This window comes from Danio rerio, chromosome 16 (assembly GCF_049306965.1).
Source record: "Danio rerio strain Tuebingen ecotype United States chromosome 16, GRCz12tu, whole genome shotgun sequence".
Classification (NCBI taxonomy): domain Eukaryota; kingdom Metazoa; phylum Chordata; class Actinopteri; order Cypriniformes; family Danionidae; genus Danio; species Danio rerio.
The window spans coordinates 1,307,302-1,325,396 of NC_133191.1; the positions used below are offsets into that span (position 1 = coordinate 1,307,302).

The following is an 18,095-nucleotide window of genomic DNA, read 5'->3' on the forward strand; positions in this document are numbered from 1 at the left end:
CTTTTGTGTTGTGCAGTTTAACTGAAAGAATTTCTACAAAGTCTGTTGTAGACAGTAAACTCGCAGACTTTTTTTGTCACATCCATAACGCATGTACATTTTTCTCATTTAAAATATAAAAAGTGTTTACAGATTGATATTTTTCTGATCCCATAACTCTGTGGCGAGTTGTTTTGAAAAATATAAACAGATTTTTCGATATAATGTTAACGTATACTTTCTATATGAATTCATGTTTTGAGTTTTCACTGCAAATGTCACATCCATAACGCTGGAATTGCTCATATATATATATATATATATATATATATATATATATATATATATATATATATAATATGAATTAAATATTTTAAAGAAAGATTGGTACCCATTGACTTGCATTATTTTGGTTTTCCCCCTTTGCTATTTTACTATGGATATCAGTGGTTTTTGGTTACCAACTTTGTTTTGTTTTTCACCATTATTATTAGTAGTAAGTATGTTATTGTGATTCACATGTACGTATACACAGAATGAAATTTCGTAGCATAGGCTCTACAGTTCCAATAGAAATAACCCTAAACAATAAGTAGTATAATATATTCATCCATTCATTTTCTGTTCGACTTAGTCCCTTTATTAATCTTGGGTTGCCACAGCGGAATCAACCGCCAACTTATCCAGCACGTTTCACGCAGCGGATGCCACTTCAGCCGCAGCCCATCACTGGGAAACACCAATACACTCTCATTCACACTCATGCACTACAGATAATTTTAGCTTACCTAATTCCCCTATTGCGCATGTTTTGGACTTGAACACTGGGAGAACATGCAAACTTCACACAGAATTGCCAACTGATTTAGCCGAGACTCGAACCAGTGACCTTCTTGCTGTGGGGTGACAGCACTACCTACTGCGCCACCGCATCGCCCCTAGTATAATATATGTAACAAAAAAAATCCTATACATAGCAGCTGACTGACGGTCCTCATCGTCAGGCGGATCGACAGTGCAAAACACAATAGTGCATACAAGTTGTAAAGTAAAAAAAAAATATATATATATATATACACACTTTGTGACCCTTTAAGAGTTTAACAGTCTGATGGCCATTGGCAGAAAGCTTCTTTAGAACTTGACTGTTCTGCATTAAAAAAAAATGTGTATGTATTTTTATTTGGGTGAACTATTCCTTTAAGCACAGGTAAGGCAAGTTTATTTATAACACATTTCATACACAGTGCCTATTCAAAGTGCTTTACATAAACAGGAGTAAAAGAGACAAGTGTAAGAAAATAAAAAATAAAACCGATCATAAAATAATGAAAACGAAGAGAAAGACATAATAGTGCAAAAAACAAACAAACATTTGACTTAAAGAAACTTACGCTTAGGGCATATAATGTCCACATTTAAACCACAGCCATATCACCCTGTAACCTGAGACCGCTTACTCTCTGAAGCTAAGCAGGGCTGAGCCTGGTCAGTACCTGGATGGGAGACCACTTGGAAAAACTAGGTTGCTGTTGGAAGTGGTGTTAAAGAGGCGAGCAGGGGGCGCTCAACCTGCGAACTGTGTGAGTCTTAATGCCCCAGTATAGTGAAGGGGACTGTCAGTGAGCGGCGTCTTTCGGATGAGACATTAAACCGAGGTCCTGACTCTCTGTGCTCATTAAAACCCCCCCTGGTAAAGACTAGGGGTGTGCCATCGGCCCTTACGATCAAGTCCTCCCAATCCCCATCCACTGTGTGGTGAGTGCACTAGCACTGTTGTCCTGTGGCTGCATTCGCATCATCTAAGTCACAGGTGTTAAACTCAGTTTCTGGAGGGCCGTTTAGCTCCAACCCTAATTAAACACACCTGATCACACTAATTGAGTCCTTCAGGCTTGTTTGAAACCTACAGGTAAGTGTGCTGGAGCAGGGTTGGAACTAAACTGTGCAGGGCTTCGGCCCTCCAGGAGTTGAGTTTGACACCATTGATATAAGTGGAGCTGCACACTGGTGGTGGTGTGGAGAGACCCCCCTCACGAGTGTGAAGCACTTTGGGTGTATGGACATAGATGATAAATGCACTATATAAATGCACACATTTAAACATTTTGACATAAAATAAACTTCAAATTTAACTATAAAATGTCGTAATATTTGTTAATAGGCTTTCGTTTGCTTGGGAAGGCTTCACACATCCTAATTCGGACCATTGTTTACTAGATGAAGTTTGTCAAGTGAATACTCGCTATTCCTGCTTATGCATATTATAATCTTATTATATTATTACTCCTGTATTAGTGTCTATTTTAGTATTATGATTCTTTATGCAGCTGGTATTGTGTGGGAGTGTTGGGATGGATGTCAGAGTGTGTTTACTGATTATTTCAAACACTTTTAATCTAAATACAGTTTTAGCAAACATAAATGAAATGTATTAATGTCCAAATAAACAAACTAACCTCTCATTCCCTCTCCTGTTTTCCAGCTTGTGCACGAGCGCTTGCAGGTTTTCCAGTCTCTGCGGGATCGGCTGCTGAAAGCCTCTGGATCTCCGTCAGGACGGGATCTGGCCATCCGATTGGCTGACGGCAGAACAGTGAAGGGGTCAGCAGGAGTGACATCACCGCTACAGATCGCCCGCAGTGAACGGTGAATATAACACACACACACACAGTTTACTTCAGAGATTTTGATTCAAAGGCCTGTTAGTATTATGCAAACGCAGCTTTCAAAACCCTCCTCAATAGAAATTACAATGTTTTTGCAGTTATTTCTTGTTATGCTCGTTATGGTGAAATGCTAAAAAAAATATTTAAAATTTAATGCAGAATACTTTCTTTAGGTTCGGAAACAAGCAAACAGGAGCAATTATTATTAAGACGTGAACAATTCTTGTGTAATTTCTAGTATGTTTATTTTGTTTCTACACATTTTACAGCAGAGATTTGATTTCTAGGTACAAAAAGGTATATAAACACAGGTTTGGAAGCCCTCCTCCATAATATTTTTTTGGGGTTATTTCTGCTACAGTTACTATGAAAGTTCTTTTTATAATGTATTAAATATTTATTCATCTATGTTTTTATAGAGAATACTTTTGTCTTTATAAATGGAAGATGATAAACATTCAGGACAAAGTACAAATTTTATTATTATTATTAATATTATTATTATTAATATTGTTGTTATTATTGTAATTGTTGTTAATATTATTGTTGTTATTGATATTGTTGTTGTTGTTGTTAAATGTTAATATTATTATTAGTAGTAGTAGTATTATTATTATTATCGTTGTTGTTGTTAATATTATTATTGTTGTTAGTATTATTATTATTATTATTACTACTATTATTATTATTATTATCGTTGTTGTTGTTAATATTAATATTATTATTGTTGTTAGTATTATTATTATTATTATTATTATTATTATTGGCATCATCATCTTTGTTGTTGTTGTTGTTGTTGTTAATATTAATATTATTATTGTTGTTAGTATTATTATTATCATTATTATTATTATTATCATCATCATCATCGTTGTTGTTGTTGTTAATATTAATATTATATTGTTATTAATATTATTGTTGTTGTTGTTGTTGTTATTATTATTGTTATTATTAATATTATTGTTAATATTAATATTATTATTGTTATTAATATTATAATTATTGTTGTTGTTATTGTTGTTTTTAATATTATTTTTGTTAATCATGTTGTTATTATTATTATTATTATTAATAATTTATATTTTTTGTTATTTGGGGCTGTAAAGCGATTTATATTTGTGTATTTGTGTATATATATATATATATATATATATATATATATATATATATATATATATATATATATATGCAAATTATACATTTGATTAATTGTTATTCATTTAATTATTTGGAAAAAAAAATTAAAAATGTATTTATGATCATAATATTTATTTGTATACATCATAAATTACACACCCTAAATGTTTTTAAGTGAAGGTTTTGTTTAGGGGTTGATTAGGAGAAAGAATGTAGTTTGTACAGTATTACAGTCTTTGTGTGTGCGCGTGTGTTTGTGTGCATGCGTGTGTGTTCAGTGTGACCGGTGCAGTGGTCAGCAGAGTGAATGGAGAGCTTTGGGCTCTGAGTCGCCCTCTGCTGGAGGATTGTGAACTGCAGCTGCTGGGATTCGACTCACTGGAGGGAAAAGAGGTACAAACTGCTTAAACACACACACAACTACAGTGGTGGAGTAAGTATGGTAGTATAATCTAAAGGAATAGTGAAGATATAGTTTACTGTATTACTGGCTTTAATGAATGGTGATTTGTGTATTTGTTGTGTATTTTACTGTTTTTGTTTGCGTGCGTGTGCGTGTGCGTGTGCGTGTGCGTGTGTGTGTGTGTGTGTGTGTGTGTGTGCTGCAGGTGGTGTGGCGCACAGGAGCGTGTGTGTTAGCGAGTGTGTTGGAGAGAGTCTTCAGTGCTGGTGTGTGTCGAGAGGGAGTGTCTGACACCGGCCTGTACTGTGATTATCAGCTGCAGGACAGGTAAACACTGCTGTAGTCAATAATAAGTCTCTATAGTCAATTATCCAACTTTCTTCACCCGCTGTTTCTTTTCAATGCATGTATAGTGAAACTATAGTGTCGTGTTTGTGTGTGCAGTTCGATCTCTCTCCTGGAGGTGGAGCAGGCGTGCAAGCAGGTGGCGGCAGGGAAAATCCCCATCACCACACTAGAGCTCACGCTACAGGACCTCAAAGAGCTCTTTCAGGTCAGCCTTTTTGTCTTGAACTTTTCCATCTATATATTATTATTATTATTATTATTATTATTATTATCAATAATATTTTTATGATTATTATTATTTAATATAATTATTACTAAAACAATTTTAATTAGTTTATTATTATTATTATTATTATTATTAATATTATATTAAATAATTTTTTTTATTATTTTATTTTTATTATTTTTTAATTATTATTATTATTTTTATTACTATTACTATTTTACTACTACTACTATACTATACTTTACTACTATATAAGTATTATTATAAATTTTTAGTATTTAATAATTATAATTTTTACTACTATTATTATTTTTATTATATTATTATTATTATCAAAATTATTATTATTTATTATAATTATTACTAAAATATTTTTATTTGTATATCATTTATTTTTAGTATTTTATTATTATTATTATTATTAATATTCATATTATTATTATCACTATTTTTTATTATTATTTTTTTTTTAAATTATTATAATGTTTAATTATTATTGTTTTTATTATCATTATTAATATTATAATTATTTATTATCATTATTATTGTTATTATCATTATATATTTTATTTTATTATTATTACATTTAATTATTATTACTATTTTTATTACTATTTTATTAGTATTATTATTAATATTATAGTTTTTATTATAATTATAATTTTTACTGTTATTATTATTTTTCATTATTATTATTTATATTTTGTATTATTATTTTTATTATTATTATTTTAATGATTTTTTATTATTTTATGATTATTATTATGATTATTATTATTATTAATATTATTTTTTATTTTTTGTATAACTTTTTTATTACAAAAATTAACCTTTTTTTAACCTGAGAAAACTTGCACTTGTGTGTTTATGCATCTGTGCTTCCTTTTGCATATGTTCACATGCATTTGAGTGTATGCGTGTGCATGCATGTTTTCATGTGTGCTTGTGCATATATATATATATATATATATATATATATATATATATATATGTGCATATATATATATATATATATATATATATATATATATATATATATATATATATATATGTGTGTGTGTGTGTGTGTGTGTGTGTGTGTGTGTGTGTGTGTGTGTGTGTGTGTGTGTGTAGGATAATGCTGTCAGACTGCAGCTGGCTGAAGAGCAGATGATGGGAGACACAGTCGGTGTGTTCAGGTCAGAAGAGACTCTCATATCTACAGGAGCAGATCGAGTGTGTTAGACCCGTCTGAAGAGTGTGTGTGTTTCTCTGTCAGGTGTGGAGACAGTGTGGGTGTGTGTTCAGGTCTTCTTCTGCCTCACACCGGCTTCCTGAAGGCCTTCAAGATGCTGCAGGTAAAGCTGGCTGATGTTAGCGTGTGTGTTTGGCTGATTGTGTTTGTTTGTTTGTTTGTTTTAAATGTGTAAGAAATTTTATTTAAATATAATATTACATAGGCAGCTCAGTGGTTAGCACTGTGGCTTCACAGCAGGAAGGTCGCTGGTTTGAGTCCCGGCTGGGTCAGTGGTCATGTCTGTGTGACAGAACGATCAGTTATTGAGCGAGGGGTTCATCCTAAAGCTTTACACACTCTTCTGTAACACAACATTAATGAGCATGTACATTTCTAAACCAATTAAGTGTGTACTTTTAGAACGCAGTGTAAGTTGGAGGATTGGGATGCAGCAGCAAGTGTTTACACATGTTGTTAAATGGCTTCCTTAGCAACTTCCTGATGATGTCAATATTAGTGCTGACTCTTCCTGTTTGGCACTCTCACTTCCCTTTTACACTGGCTTTACAGTGATGATAAAGAAGGAAGTGTTTCCTCTTTTCCCATTTCAACATTATTTATAGCGCTCCTTTTGCAGTTCACATCATGCGAAGATTAGACTGTACATTTCACATTTATTTGTAAACTAATTACCCTTAATGGGATTGATTTCATTCTGAAATTAAAAGTGTCATAGTTTTCATGAATAGTCATGAAGAATCATCTCAGTTTAAAACTGTCTTACTTTCATAAAAGACCAAAAATGTTTTTTAAAATTCAGCCAGATTTGTAAAATATATATTTGAGAAGCCTCCTCTGTTTCACTTATAGACTCAAAAATATGCAAATATTTTTCTAAATATAATAGTAACCATTTTTATATTATTATTATTATTATATTTAATTATTATTATCAATTAGTATTATTTATTCTTTTTTTTATTGTTATTATTTATTTTTATTATTATTTCTTATTATTATTTTATATTTTAATATTTAGTTATAATTATTATTGTTATTATTATTATATTTAATTATTATTATTTATTATAATTATTTTATTATTAATATTATTATTATAACTTTATTATTATTATTAGTATCATTATTAGTATCATTATTATTATATTTTATTATTATTTTTATTTATTTGTATTATTGTTATTACTTTTTATATTATTATTATTATTATTATTATTATTATTATTATTATAACTTTTAATATTATTATTATTATTATTATTATTATATTTAATTATTATTATCAATTATTAATATTTATTCTTTGTTATTATTATTATTTATTTTTATTATTGTTTATTATTATTATTTTGTTTTAATTTTTTGTTATTATTATTTTTGTTATTGTTATTATTATATTTAATTATTATTATTTATTATAATTATTTTATTATTAATATTATTATAACTTTATTATTATTATTATTGGTATCATTATTATTATATTTAATTAGTATTATTATTATTATTAATATGCGAAGATTAGTCTGTATATTTCACATTTTTATGTAAACTAATTACCCTAAAGGGATTGATTTCATTCTGAAATTAAAAGTGTCATAGTTTTTATGAATATTCCTTATGACTTATGTCAGTTTAAAACTGTCATACTTTATTAAGATCAGAAACGTTCTTTAAATTTCAGTTGGATTTGTAAAATATATATTTGAGAAGCCTCCTCTGCTCACTTTGCTCTCCTCTATTTCACTTATTGACTTAAAAATATGCAAATATTTTTCTAAATGTTATAGTAACACAAATATTGCTCCATCAGTTAATGTATTTACTAGCATGAACAAACCATAAACAATGCATTTATTGCAGCATTTCTTCTTTGTTGATGTTAGTTAATGAAAATAAATTCATTGTTAGTTGGTGTTGACTTCCAGTGCAGTTACTAATGTTAACTCGCGTGGATTTGTTTTTTAATTATCATTAGTAAATGTTGAACTTTGAATAACAAATGCTGCATACGTATACATGCATGTGCTTATTTAAATATACATCATAAATATGCACATGCAATATATACAGTGGAAGTCAGAATTATTAGCCCCCCCCTCCTTTGACTTTTTTATTTTTTATTTTATTTGTTTTAAATATCTCAGATAATTAAACAGATTCAGGAAATGTTCACAGTGTGTCTGATAATATTTTATTTTATTTTATTCGTTTTATTTCGGCTAGAATAAAAGCAGTTTTTAATAATTCTGACTTCAGCTGTTAATATATTGGTGTAGTGTCAGTGACATTATTATTGCCGTGACTCTCTTTCTGTCTCTCCGTCCATCAGGTGTCTCCTGTGACTCTGTCTGGATCTTCAGAGGCGTCAGGAATCCTCCGGATGATCGGAGTCTCGTTTCCCTCAGAAAGAGAGCGAGAGCAGTGGGAGAAAGAGCAGGAGGAGGCGCGGAGGAGAGACCACCGGCGCATCGGGAAGGTCAGTGTGTTTGTAAAAACTCACGCTCTGACTTACACTGCGTTACTCTGAGGCTCACAGCTGATTCACTAGCAGGCTTATATGCATTAATTTTTCAGAATTATTGTTATTATTTGCAATGCTTTTAAGGCACGTGTTGATTCCTGAAGTCTTTGTCCAGTCATGCAAACCTGGAAAAACTATTTTGAAGTGGCGATCTCCAGGCCTGGAAGAAGTTGCACTGTTTGTTTCTTGTCTTATTAATTTTTACAACCTAAATGTTTGTCTAAAAATACCCTAATAAGTTTAGTTAATAAGTTCTGTGTGGAGTTTGCATGTTCTCCCCGTGTATGTGTGGGTTTCCTCCGGGTGCTCCGGTTTCCCCCTCAGTCCAAACACATGTGCTTTAGGGGAACTGATGAACTAAATTGGCCATAGTGTAAGTGTAAGTGTGTGAATGAGTTTGTATGGGTGCTTCCCAGTACTGGGTTGCAGCTGGAAGGTTATCTGCTGGATAAAACATATGCTGGAATAGTTTTCGGTTCATTTCACTGTGGAGACCCCTGAAATAGAGACTAAGTCGGAGTAAAATGAATGAATGAATGAGGTTACATAGAAATAAAGACAATTATTTCCCTGTTTGTTTTTCCACACATTTTAAACTTGATAGTTTTAATAACTAATTTCTTATTACTAATTTCTTAATGTATAAAATGTTCAATTAAAAATATGTAGTTATTAATTATTTTGTTATTAGTAGTAGTATTTTAATTCATAAAAAGTAATAATAAACAATTTTTAAAAAGTTATAAAAAAGAAAACATTTTTAAAATAAGTTTTACAGAAATTCATCCAAATAGAGAAACGTATACAAAGGGTACTGAAAACAAATCAGTTACAAAATAATTATTCAATTATTAAAGTGTTTTTAATTAATAATTAATCTATTAATGTATTTATTGATTTATTTTAATTATATATGTGTTTAATTTGTTAATTAAATGTATTTGTTTATTTTACTTATTACTTATTTACTTATTATATACGCGTTTCATTTATTAATGTGCTTATTTTAATTATTTGTGTATTTAATTCATTAACATATTTATTTATTTACTCTGTATTATTTATGCATTTCATTTATTAATGTATTTTTTTAATTATACATGTATTTAATTGATTTAATTCCTCATTATATACATTCTATTTAATTATATATTATATTATTATATATTTAATTTATAAATGTTTAATTATATATTCATTTCTTTTAATAATTTAATTAATTTTTAAAAATATGTATGCATTTAATTAATGTATTTTTATTATTTATTTATTTTATTAATTAATTTATTTATTAATGTATTTTTTCTTATTTATGCATTTAAATTATTTATTTATTTATTTTAATTATTAGTTCATTTATTTTATTAATGTATTTATTTATTTTGTATTATTTATGTATTTTTATTTATTGGATAAGGTCTCTCTCTCTCTCTCTCTCTCTCTCTCTCTCTCTCTCTCTCTCTCTCTCTCTCTCTCTCTCTCTCTCTCTCTCTCTCTCTCTCTCTCTCTCTCTCTCTCTGTAGGCGCAGGAGTTGTTCTTCTTTCATGATGTCAGTCCAGGCAGCTGCTTCTTCATGCCTAAAGGAGCTCATATATACAACACACTCACTGACTTTATAAAGGTACACACACACACTGCACATACAGCAACACACAGCAGTCATTCAGCAACACATACTCTGCATTAGGAAATCTGGATTATTATGAAGTCAAAATCCTGGATTGTGTTTATAATATTTAAAAATGAACTGGTGCTGAAGCACATGATCCATGCATCACTTCTTACAGAAATTATGTGAGAAACAAATATGTATGATCAGTCATTATTGTATTACAGGGAATTATATGTTTTGATCATAACTCTAGTCTGTCAATGGGGTAGGAAATTAATCTTGATTTTGGCTTAAAATAATATTATTTTGTTTACCCTGTTGACAGATTATTTAGCTTTTTTATTGAGGAAAAACGCATTTAATTAACATTATTTGATAGAACAGGACTATATGCTTTGCTTGTCTAGAAAATGCTTCTTGATTTACACATTTTGAGATATTTGGACTAGAAACAAGACAAAAAACTCCAAGTATGAGGAGCGTTTTTTCGCTCGTGACCCTCATGTTTCCTCTTTCTATCAGAGTGAGTACAGGAGGCGGGGCTTCAGCGAGGTCGTGACCCCGACGCTCTTCAGCACGGCATTATGGGAGCGTTCGGGTCACTGGCAGCATTACAGCGAGAACATGTTCAGTGTGAGCAGCGAGACACACACATTCGCCCTCAAGCCCATGAACTGTCCTGCGCACTGGTGAGAAACACACACTCATATATACGCTCACCGGCCACTTTATTAGGTACACCTTACTTGTACCGGGTTGGACCCCATTTTGCCTTCAGAACTGCTTTAATCCTTCATGATGTAGATTCAACAAGCTACTGGAAATATTCCTCAGAGATTTTGCTTCATTTTGACATGATAGCATCACACAGTTACTGCAGATTTGTCGGCTGCACATCCATGATGCCAATCTCCACCACATCCCAAAGCTGCTCTATTGGATTGAGCTCTGGTGACTGTGGAGGCCATTTGAGTACAGTGAACTCATCATCATGTTCAGCAGTCTGAGATGATTGAGCTTTATGACATGCTGCGTTATCCTGCTGGAAGTAGCCATCAGAAGATGGAGACACTGTGCTCATAAAGGGATGGACATGGTCAGCAGCAATACTCAGGTAGGCTGTGGCGTTGATGCTCAATTGGTACTAATGGACCCAAAGAAAATCTCCCCCACACCATTACACCACCACCACCAGCCTGAACCGCTGATACAAGGCAGGATGATCCATGCTTTCATGCTGTTGAGGCCAAATTGTGAGTCGAGCATCCGAACGTGTGAGCAGAAATGGAGACTCATCAGAGCAGCAACGTTTCTCCAATCTTCTATTGTCCAGTTTTGGTGAGTCTGTGTGAATTGTAGCCTCAGTTTCCTGTTCTTAGCTGACAGGAGCGGCACCCGGTGTGCTCTTCTGCTGCTGTAGCCCATCCGCCTCAAGGTTGGACGTGTTGTGTGTTCAGAGACGCTCTTCTGCAGAGCTCGGTTGTAATGAGTGCTTATTTGAGTTACTGTTGCTGGAACCAGTCTGGCCATTCTCCTCTGTCCTCTGGCATCAACAAGGCATTTGCGCCCACAGAACTGCCGCTCACTGGATATTTCCTCTGTGTCGGAGCATTCTCTGTAAACCCAAGAGATGGTTGTGCGTGAAAATCCCAGTAGATCAGCAGTTTCTGAAATACTCAGAGCAGCCCGTCTGGCAGCAACAACCATGTCACGCTCAAAGTCTCTTAAATCCCCTTTCTTCCCCATTCTAATGCACAGTTTGAACTGCATGTCCGTCTTGATCATGTCTACACGCCTAAATGCATTGAGCTGCTGCCATGTGATTGGCTGATTAGACATTTGCGTTAACGAGTAGTTAGACAGCTGTACCTAATAAAGTGGCCGGTAAGTGGATATATATTAGTGATGCCAAAAATGTATCAGATTCATATACATGCATAAATACATTTTCCATAATGACCGTGTGTGTCAGTGTGATGTTCGAGCAGAGGCTGCGCTCGTGGCGGGAGATGCCGATCCGCTGGGCTGACTTTGGAGCTCTGCACCGTAACGAAGCGTCGGGAACGCTGGGCGGATTAACCAGAGTCCGCCGCTTTTGCCAAGACGACGCACACATATTCTGCACACCTGAACAGGTACACACTCTGGGTACGTTTGCATCAGTGATCAACAACTATATATATATATATATATATATATATATATATATATATATATTAAGGGTGGAGCCGAACCCGAATACGGTATTCGGAAAGGCACGAATAGCGTGTTTTTACAAATACTTGATTCGAACAAATACTTGAAAAATTATTTGTATTCGGGAGCAAGAAAAACACTATATCAAAAAGCAGCGTTTCCTCATGAGACCACAGTGCATGCCCGCGTGAGTGAGAGAGTGAGAGAGCGAGAGAGAGACAAAACGCGCCAAAGCCCGAAACTGAAAGCGAGACGTGACTTTTAAGGGGTTGTTTCATATGGATTTATTAATCATTCTTACTGTTCAGTGATCGCAAAAAAAATAGTTTATTAAAGACGCAAACCCCTCACTGCACGTCAGCTGCGCACCTTCAGCAGACCTCCTCATTCCTGCAGCACGAGAGCTTTATGATTGTTTATGCGCGCCAAAAGTGGCGGATCTGTCCGGTGAAATATCTGACTGCGTGTCACCGCATCCCTAAGGACTGTTTGGCGAAATATTTGACGGCATATCAATGCATAACAAACGACTGAAAGGATATAACTAGAGAAATCTCCACTGTGCTACTGGGTGAGAGCGTGTGGCAAGCCGTTTTAGCATTTAAACCTTGTTCAGACTATCCATAAATATATTTAGATATCTCTAATTATATTTTGACTTGTCATAATTATAATTCGACTAGTCAGATTGGAAATATCTGCAAATATATTATGATAGACTAGTCATATTCCTCTATTGACTTCCATTGAAAAATATTTGCAGATATCTCTAAATAAGTTGACTAGTCACAATTGTAATTAGAGATATCTCCAAATGAATTTTGACTAGTCAAAAATCCAATTCAAGATATCTACAACTGTAATTAGACTTTTAGTAAATTAATTAGAGATCTTCAAATATATTTGTAAATATCTCTAAATATGATGAATTAAAGACATCTCTAAATGTATTATGACTAGTAAAAACTCAGTTAGAGATATCTCTAATTACAATTGTTACTAGTCAAAATTCATCTGATTTTGTACTAGTACAATTGTAATTGCAGACATGTCTAATTGTCATTCTGAGTAGTGGAATTATAATTATGACTAGTCAAAATATAATTAGAGATATCTCTAATATATTTATGGAGTCAGAACAAAGATTTAAATGCTAAAAAGGCTTGCCATAGAGAGCGCTTCTCACTGAACAGAGCACCGCGCAACCTTCTATGTAATGTATTATCACATGCACTAAAAGCATCCTCTCCTGATACTGTCTGTGAACCCCCCACAAGCTTCAATCCCCTCAATCAGCACAGCCATGTTCTGCTAAATCCTCCACAAGCACCAAACCATCAACACAGCCACATTCTGCCCCAGCAAGTCAGTTTCAAACATAAAAAAAACAAACAAACAAACTTTGTGTCTTTTTTTGTGGCTGGCAGATGACAATAGCAGGGCTGTATCTTTTAGTATTATATAGAATACTTTTGTTCTGCCAGATCTCCCGGGCAGGTTTTTTTTTTTTAGATTTATTTAGTTAATTTTAGTTTTTGGAATTCTGTGCATTGGAAAGAAGTCCTTTCAGAAGAAGAACAGTTTTTTGAAGTATTATTTGTTTTTATTCTGTCTATTCAGTGTCCTTCAACAAGATCGGTGGTTGTGGGGTTCATAATATTCACAATGGTATTTAATTAGTTGTTGGTTTAACCATGGATGAGATAATGGCTTCTATGTTATTTTCTGTTCAATGACATTTCTTATCACATGTTCAAAAACAACAACCAATATTGCATATCTATAATTTATATAATGGGTATAATTAAACTATAATTTCACTATAACGTAAATTAAAAGTGTAATAGAAAAAATATATATTTTTCCGCCATTTTGAATTTTATTCGAATACAAATACAAATACTTTTCCCCCCTCAACAAATACAAATACAAATACCGGCTGCTCCGCACATCCCTAATATATATATATATATATATATATATATATATATATATATATATATATATATATATATATATATATATATATATATATATATATATATATATATATATATTAGTGCTGTCAATCGATTAAAAAATGTAACTAATTAATCGCACCTTTTTATTTTAATTAATCGCGATTAATCACATTTAAAATACTGAAACTTGTAATTTTGGCTATTTAAATGTAAAATTAATGTAAGCGCAAGACAAAAAATATTTCAATTCAAAATATTATTGTTTAATATAATTTTTGTTTAACTTGAAACACAGATTTCTTCATGTAAACAACATACCCACAATAAACCATCAAGATCCTGGCTTGACAGCCATATTTATTACAGAAATTAAAACACAGGCATGTTAATGACATTTAAATTTCAGAACAATCAATGCCAATATAGAAAACACTGATTTCCATGTTGGATTCTAAGTGGACTGCAAAAAATGCCAAAATACAGCAACTGCAGATATGATAAATGAAAAATTATAATAATAAACTATAGAATACAAACTGTTGCACTCATTAAAAAGTTTTATTGCTGTGAGTTGAGAACATTAGTTATAGAGTAGAAACAATTTTGCTTAATCCTCCTTTACATTCATCCAGTTGCTTAGACTAGGAGTATCCCGCAAGTGCAGAGACTCCCAAATGCCCGCAAATGAATGATAATTTCTTGCAAACCGGTCGTTAAATACATTGCACACCCCTCTCGCCCCTACTCAGATACGTCGCTCACTCCACCCCTAACACCCCTCAACGGGCCTGACACGGACACACACACACACAGACAGACACACACAACGCGCTGCAGACATTTTGGCCCCAACGGCCTTCCATACTGGAGCGACTCCCCTCAGATTCAACACGCATGATCACGTTCATTAAATTTGCTAAGCGCCCTAAAGTATTACTGTATTTCACAAGGATACTGACACAACGCGAAGCAAACGCTTTCGTTGCGTTTAATAAGGAAACACGCTAAACTTGGAGGCTCATGCTGAAAGGCAGAGTAATGCCCTGTCTTTGACAGCTCGCGACTTCACCAGACGTTCTCAGTACATTCACATAGGACACCAATACTCCGATTTTAATATGATTAAGATTATACTCTTATTAAAAGTCTACCGTGTAGCCTTAAAAGGAACCTTACCTTACAGGAGCACCGAGTCACGAAATGCGGAGGATTTTCTTTCTGTTCGCCATGCGGTATCAACTTACAACAGATGTCGAAAGTTAAAAATGAAACACCCGAAATTGCATGAAACTCTGGATAACCTGTGATGCAACTAATTGTTTTATACTGGAACTTGCCTTCAAAAAGTGCTTCCTTGGTCTTATTGCATGCTGAACACACGTCCACCACAACAGGAAGTTAAAAAAACCTGAACTGCGTTAATTGCGGTAATTTTTTTTAACGCGTTAATTATTTAAAATTAATCGCATGCGTTAACGCGTTAATTTTGACAGCGCTAATATATATATATATATATATATACACAGTATATATAAATTGATTTGCCCTCATGTGAAGAGCTTTTTCTCTTTAACACATATAAATAAAACCTAAATACACAGTGCTTCTGATATAGCTCTAGTTGGAGCATGTTTTGTTTGACAGTAAGACTGAATTCGTGCCGTGTGTCAGCAGCACACCATCAGTTAAGCAGTAATCGTCCTCCTCATGGCTGGAGTTAGCTGCTTTTAATACCTTAATTACTGCAGTAGTGTGAACACTGAATTCACTTTAATGCATGCTTTTAAATCACAGGTCTCAAACTCAATTCCTGGAGGGAACCAGAAACTCTGCACAGTTTTGCTCCAACCCTAATCAAACACAGCTGATCCAACTTATTGATGCTGCTAAAAGAGTTTTAAACAGCTTGATTAGTAGCTTCAGCTGTGTTAGATCAGGGTTGGAGCATAACTGCAGAGCTGCGGCCCTCCAGGAATTGAGTTTGAGAAATCATTCGTGTGACTGATCTAATCAAATCAAGCGCATACAAATGGGCTACTATATAAAATACCAGGCGTTTACTGATGTGATTAACACTAACATTTCTATTTAAGCTTCCAACTGTGCTTCTGAACATGAAGCATGAGGGTTTTCTCGCTCTTAAGTCATCATAAGCATCAACATGATGTGTTTTTGAGTGTGCTGCACGTGTGTGTGTGCAAATTTGTGATTGCTCTGTGTCTTTTCTTCAGCTGGAGCTGGAGATCACGGCGTGTCTGGATTTCGTCAGGAGTGTGTATCGCGTGTTCGGTTTCTCCTTCCACTGTCTGCTCTCCACAAGGCCCGCCTCCTCCATGGGCGACTCCGCCCTCTGGGACTGTGCTGAGCAGGTACAGCTGTCAATCATCTGCTGACCGACGCCCAAAATAACACCATAGTACTTTTATTCTATTGTTTAGCCCTTGTGTACAGTTCAGATTGACTCCCCTTTGGTTATGTTGTTTGTTTTTGCCTCATTAAGCAAGAGTTTCTGGCTTTAATATAGAGTTCAGTGTATTACAAATGAGTAGGCCCACACGGAATCTGCGCGCGCAGATTTTCCGGCAGATATCTGCAGATTTTTAGCCCATTATTAATTCTGTTTATTTACTTGAGTAAATGTGTAAATCTGAATTTATTCAGTTTTTATTCAGTAATTTATTACTTTTTATTTAATATATTAAGGTTTTAGTTATGATACTCCCAAAATAATTCCGCAAAAATCCGCAGATTTTTACCAAAATTCTCCCCAGAAATAGCAAAAAACGTCTGCAGATTCCGTCTGGTTCTGCATATTAGTCATTCACACTGTTAACCTTAAAAAATATAACATTTAAACATTATTTTTTAACATGAAATGGTGTATGTATGTATGTGTGTGTATATATATATATATATATATATATATATATATATATATATATATTATTAACAAAAATAAGATTTTATCAACACATACTATAATCTTAACTCATTTCTAATATCTGATTTATTTTATCATTGTCATGATGACAGTAAATAATATTACTCTAGATATTTTTCAAAACACTTCAATTCAGCTTAAAGTGACATGTATAGGCTTAACTAGGGTAATTAGGGTAAAGTTAGGGTAATTAGACAAATCATTAATGATTAGGGGTGTCAAAAATAATCGTTTTTTCGGTGCACTGCGATGCAGACGCGGACAATTCGGTATCGGTTCAGTAATAATCATAACCGGTTATTACTGACGTCATTGACCTCATATGCGCTCTGTTGCGAGGGAGGCGATCGCGAGTATTTACAGCGATTTAACTCCTTAAAACTCATAAACTGTGCACAATTTCACTGTGTGTGTTTGCTGGATCAGTCTTTCACTGACATATACAACAATAGCCCCTATTTCACTGAGATCGAGAGAATGAAAGTAGCCTACTCCATTTCTCTCTCTCTCTCTCTCTCTCTCTCTCTCTCTCTCTCTCTGTTTCTCACACACAAACACACACAGTGGCCCATTTGACCTGCTGGCGTGGCTTTTGCATCCAGAAACGAGTGTGTGTCTGCAGAGTTTTCTCCACCGTGTCTATCATGCATCAGCTGTGATCGCCGCTGCCGCCTGCCGCTTATCAACATCACTCATTAATGAAGAGCGCAGCGCACAAGAGCCAATCGCAACCGTTTTTTTTTTGAGGGTGTGACCAATCAAAGGGGTGTAAGAGAACTAGACAAGGATCAGAGAGTGAGCTGGATATTTATATTTGTTTATATTATTTGCTTAATGCTCGTTTTGTTTAAAGTTACAGTT

The 18,095-nt window shown here is 33.5% G+C and overlaps 1 protein-coding gene across 4 annotated transcripts in view; it reads left to right on the top strand.

Moving 5' to 3' along the window:
• Window positions 1-18,095, top strand: part of tars2 (threonyl-tRNA synthetase 2, mitochondrial) — a 601,872-nt gene that overhangs the window by 579,527 nt on the left and 4,250 nt on the right. For 2 of the 4 annotated variants that reach the window (XM_073925678.1, XM_021466791.3), the window contains exons 2-12: window positions 2,465-2,628; window positions 4,064-4,178; window positions 4,394-4,515; window positions 4,633-4,741; window positions 5,876-5,940; window positions 6,021-6,099; window positions 8,332-8,478; window positions 10,047-10,145; window positions 10,659-10,825; window positions 12,109-12,271; window positions 16,525-16,662. In XM_073925678.1, the coding sequence (XP_073781779.1) occupies window positions 5,912-5,940; window positions 6,021-6,099; window positions 8,332-8,478; window positions 10,047-10,145; window positions 10,659-10,825; window positions 12,109-12,271; window positions 16,525-16,662 (822 nt within the window). In that variant the 5' untranslated portion in view covers window positions 2,465-2,628; window positions 4,064-4,178; window positions 4,394-4,515; window positions 4,633-4,741; window positions 5,876-5,911. Of the gene's footprint in view, window positions 1-2,464; window positions 2,629-4,063; window positions 4,179-4,393; window positions 4,516-4,632; window positions 4,742-5,875; window positions 5,941-6,020; window positions 6,100-8,331; window positions 8,479-10,046; window positions 10,146-10,658; window positions 10,826-11,571; window positions 12,285-16,524; window positions 16,663-18,095 lie in introns of all 4 variants that reach the window. The other 2 variants (XR_012391877.1, XM_073925679.1) reach the window with 2 other exon arrangements.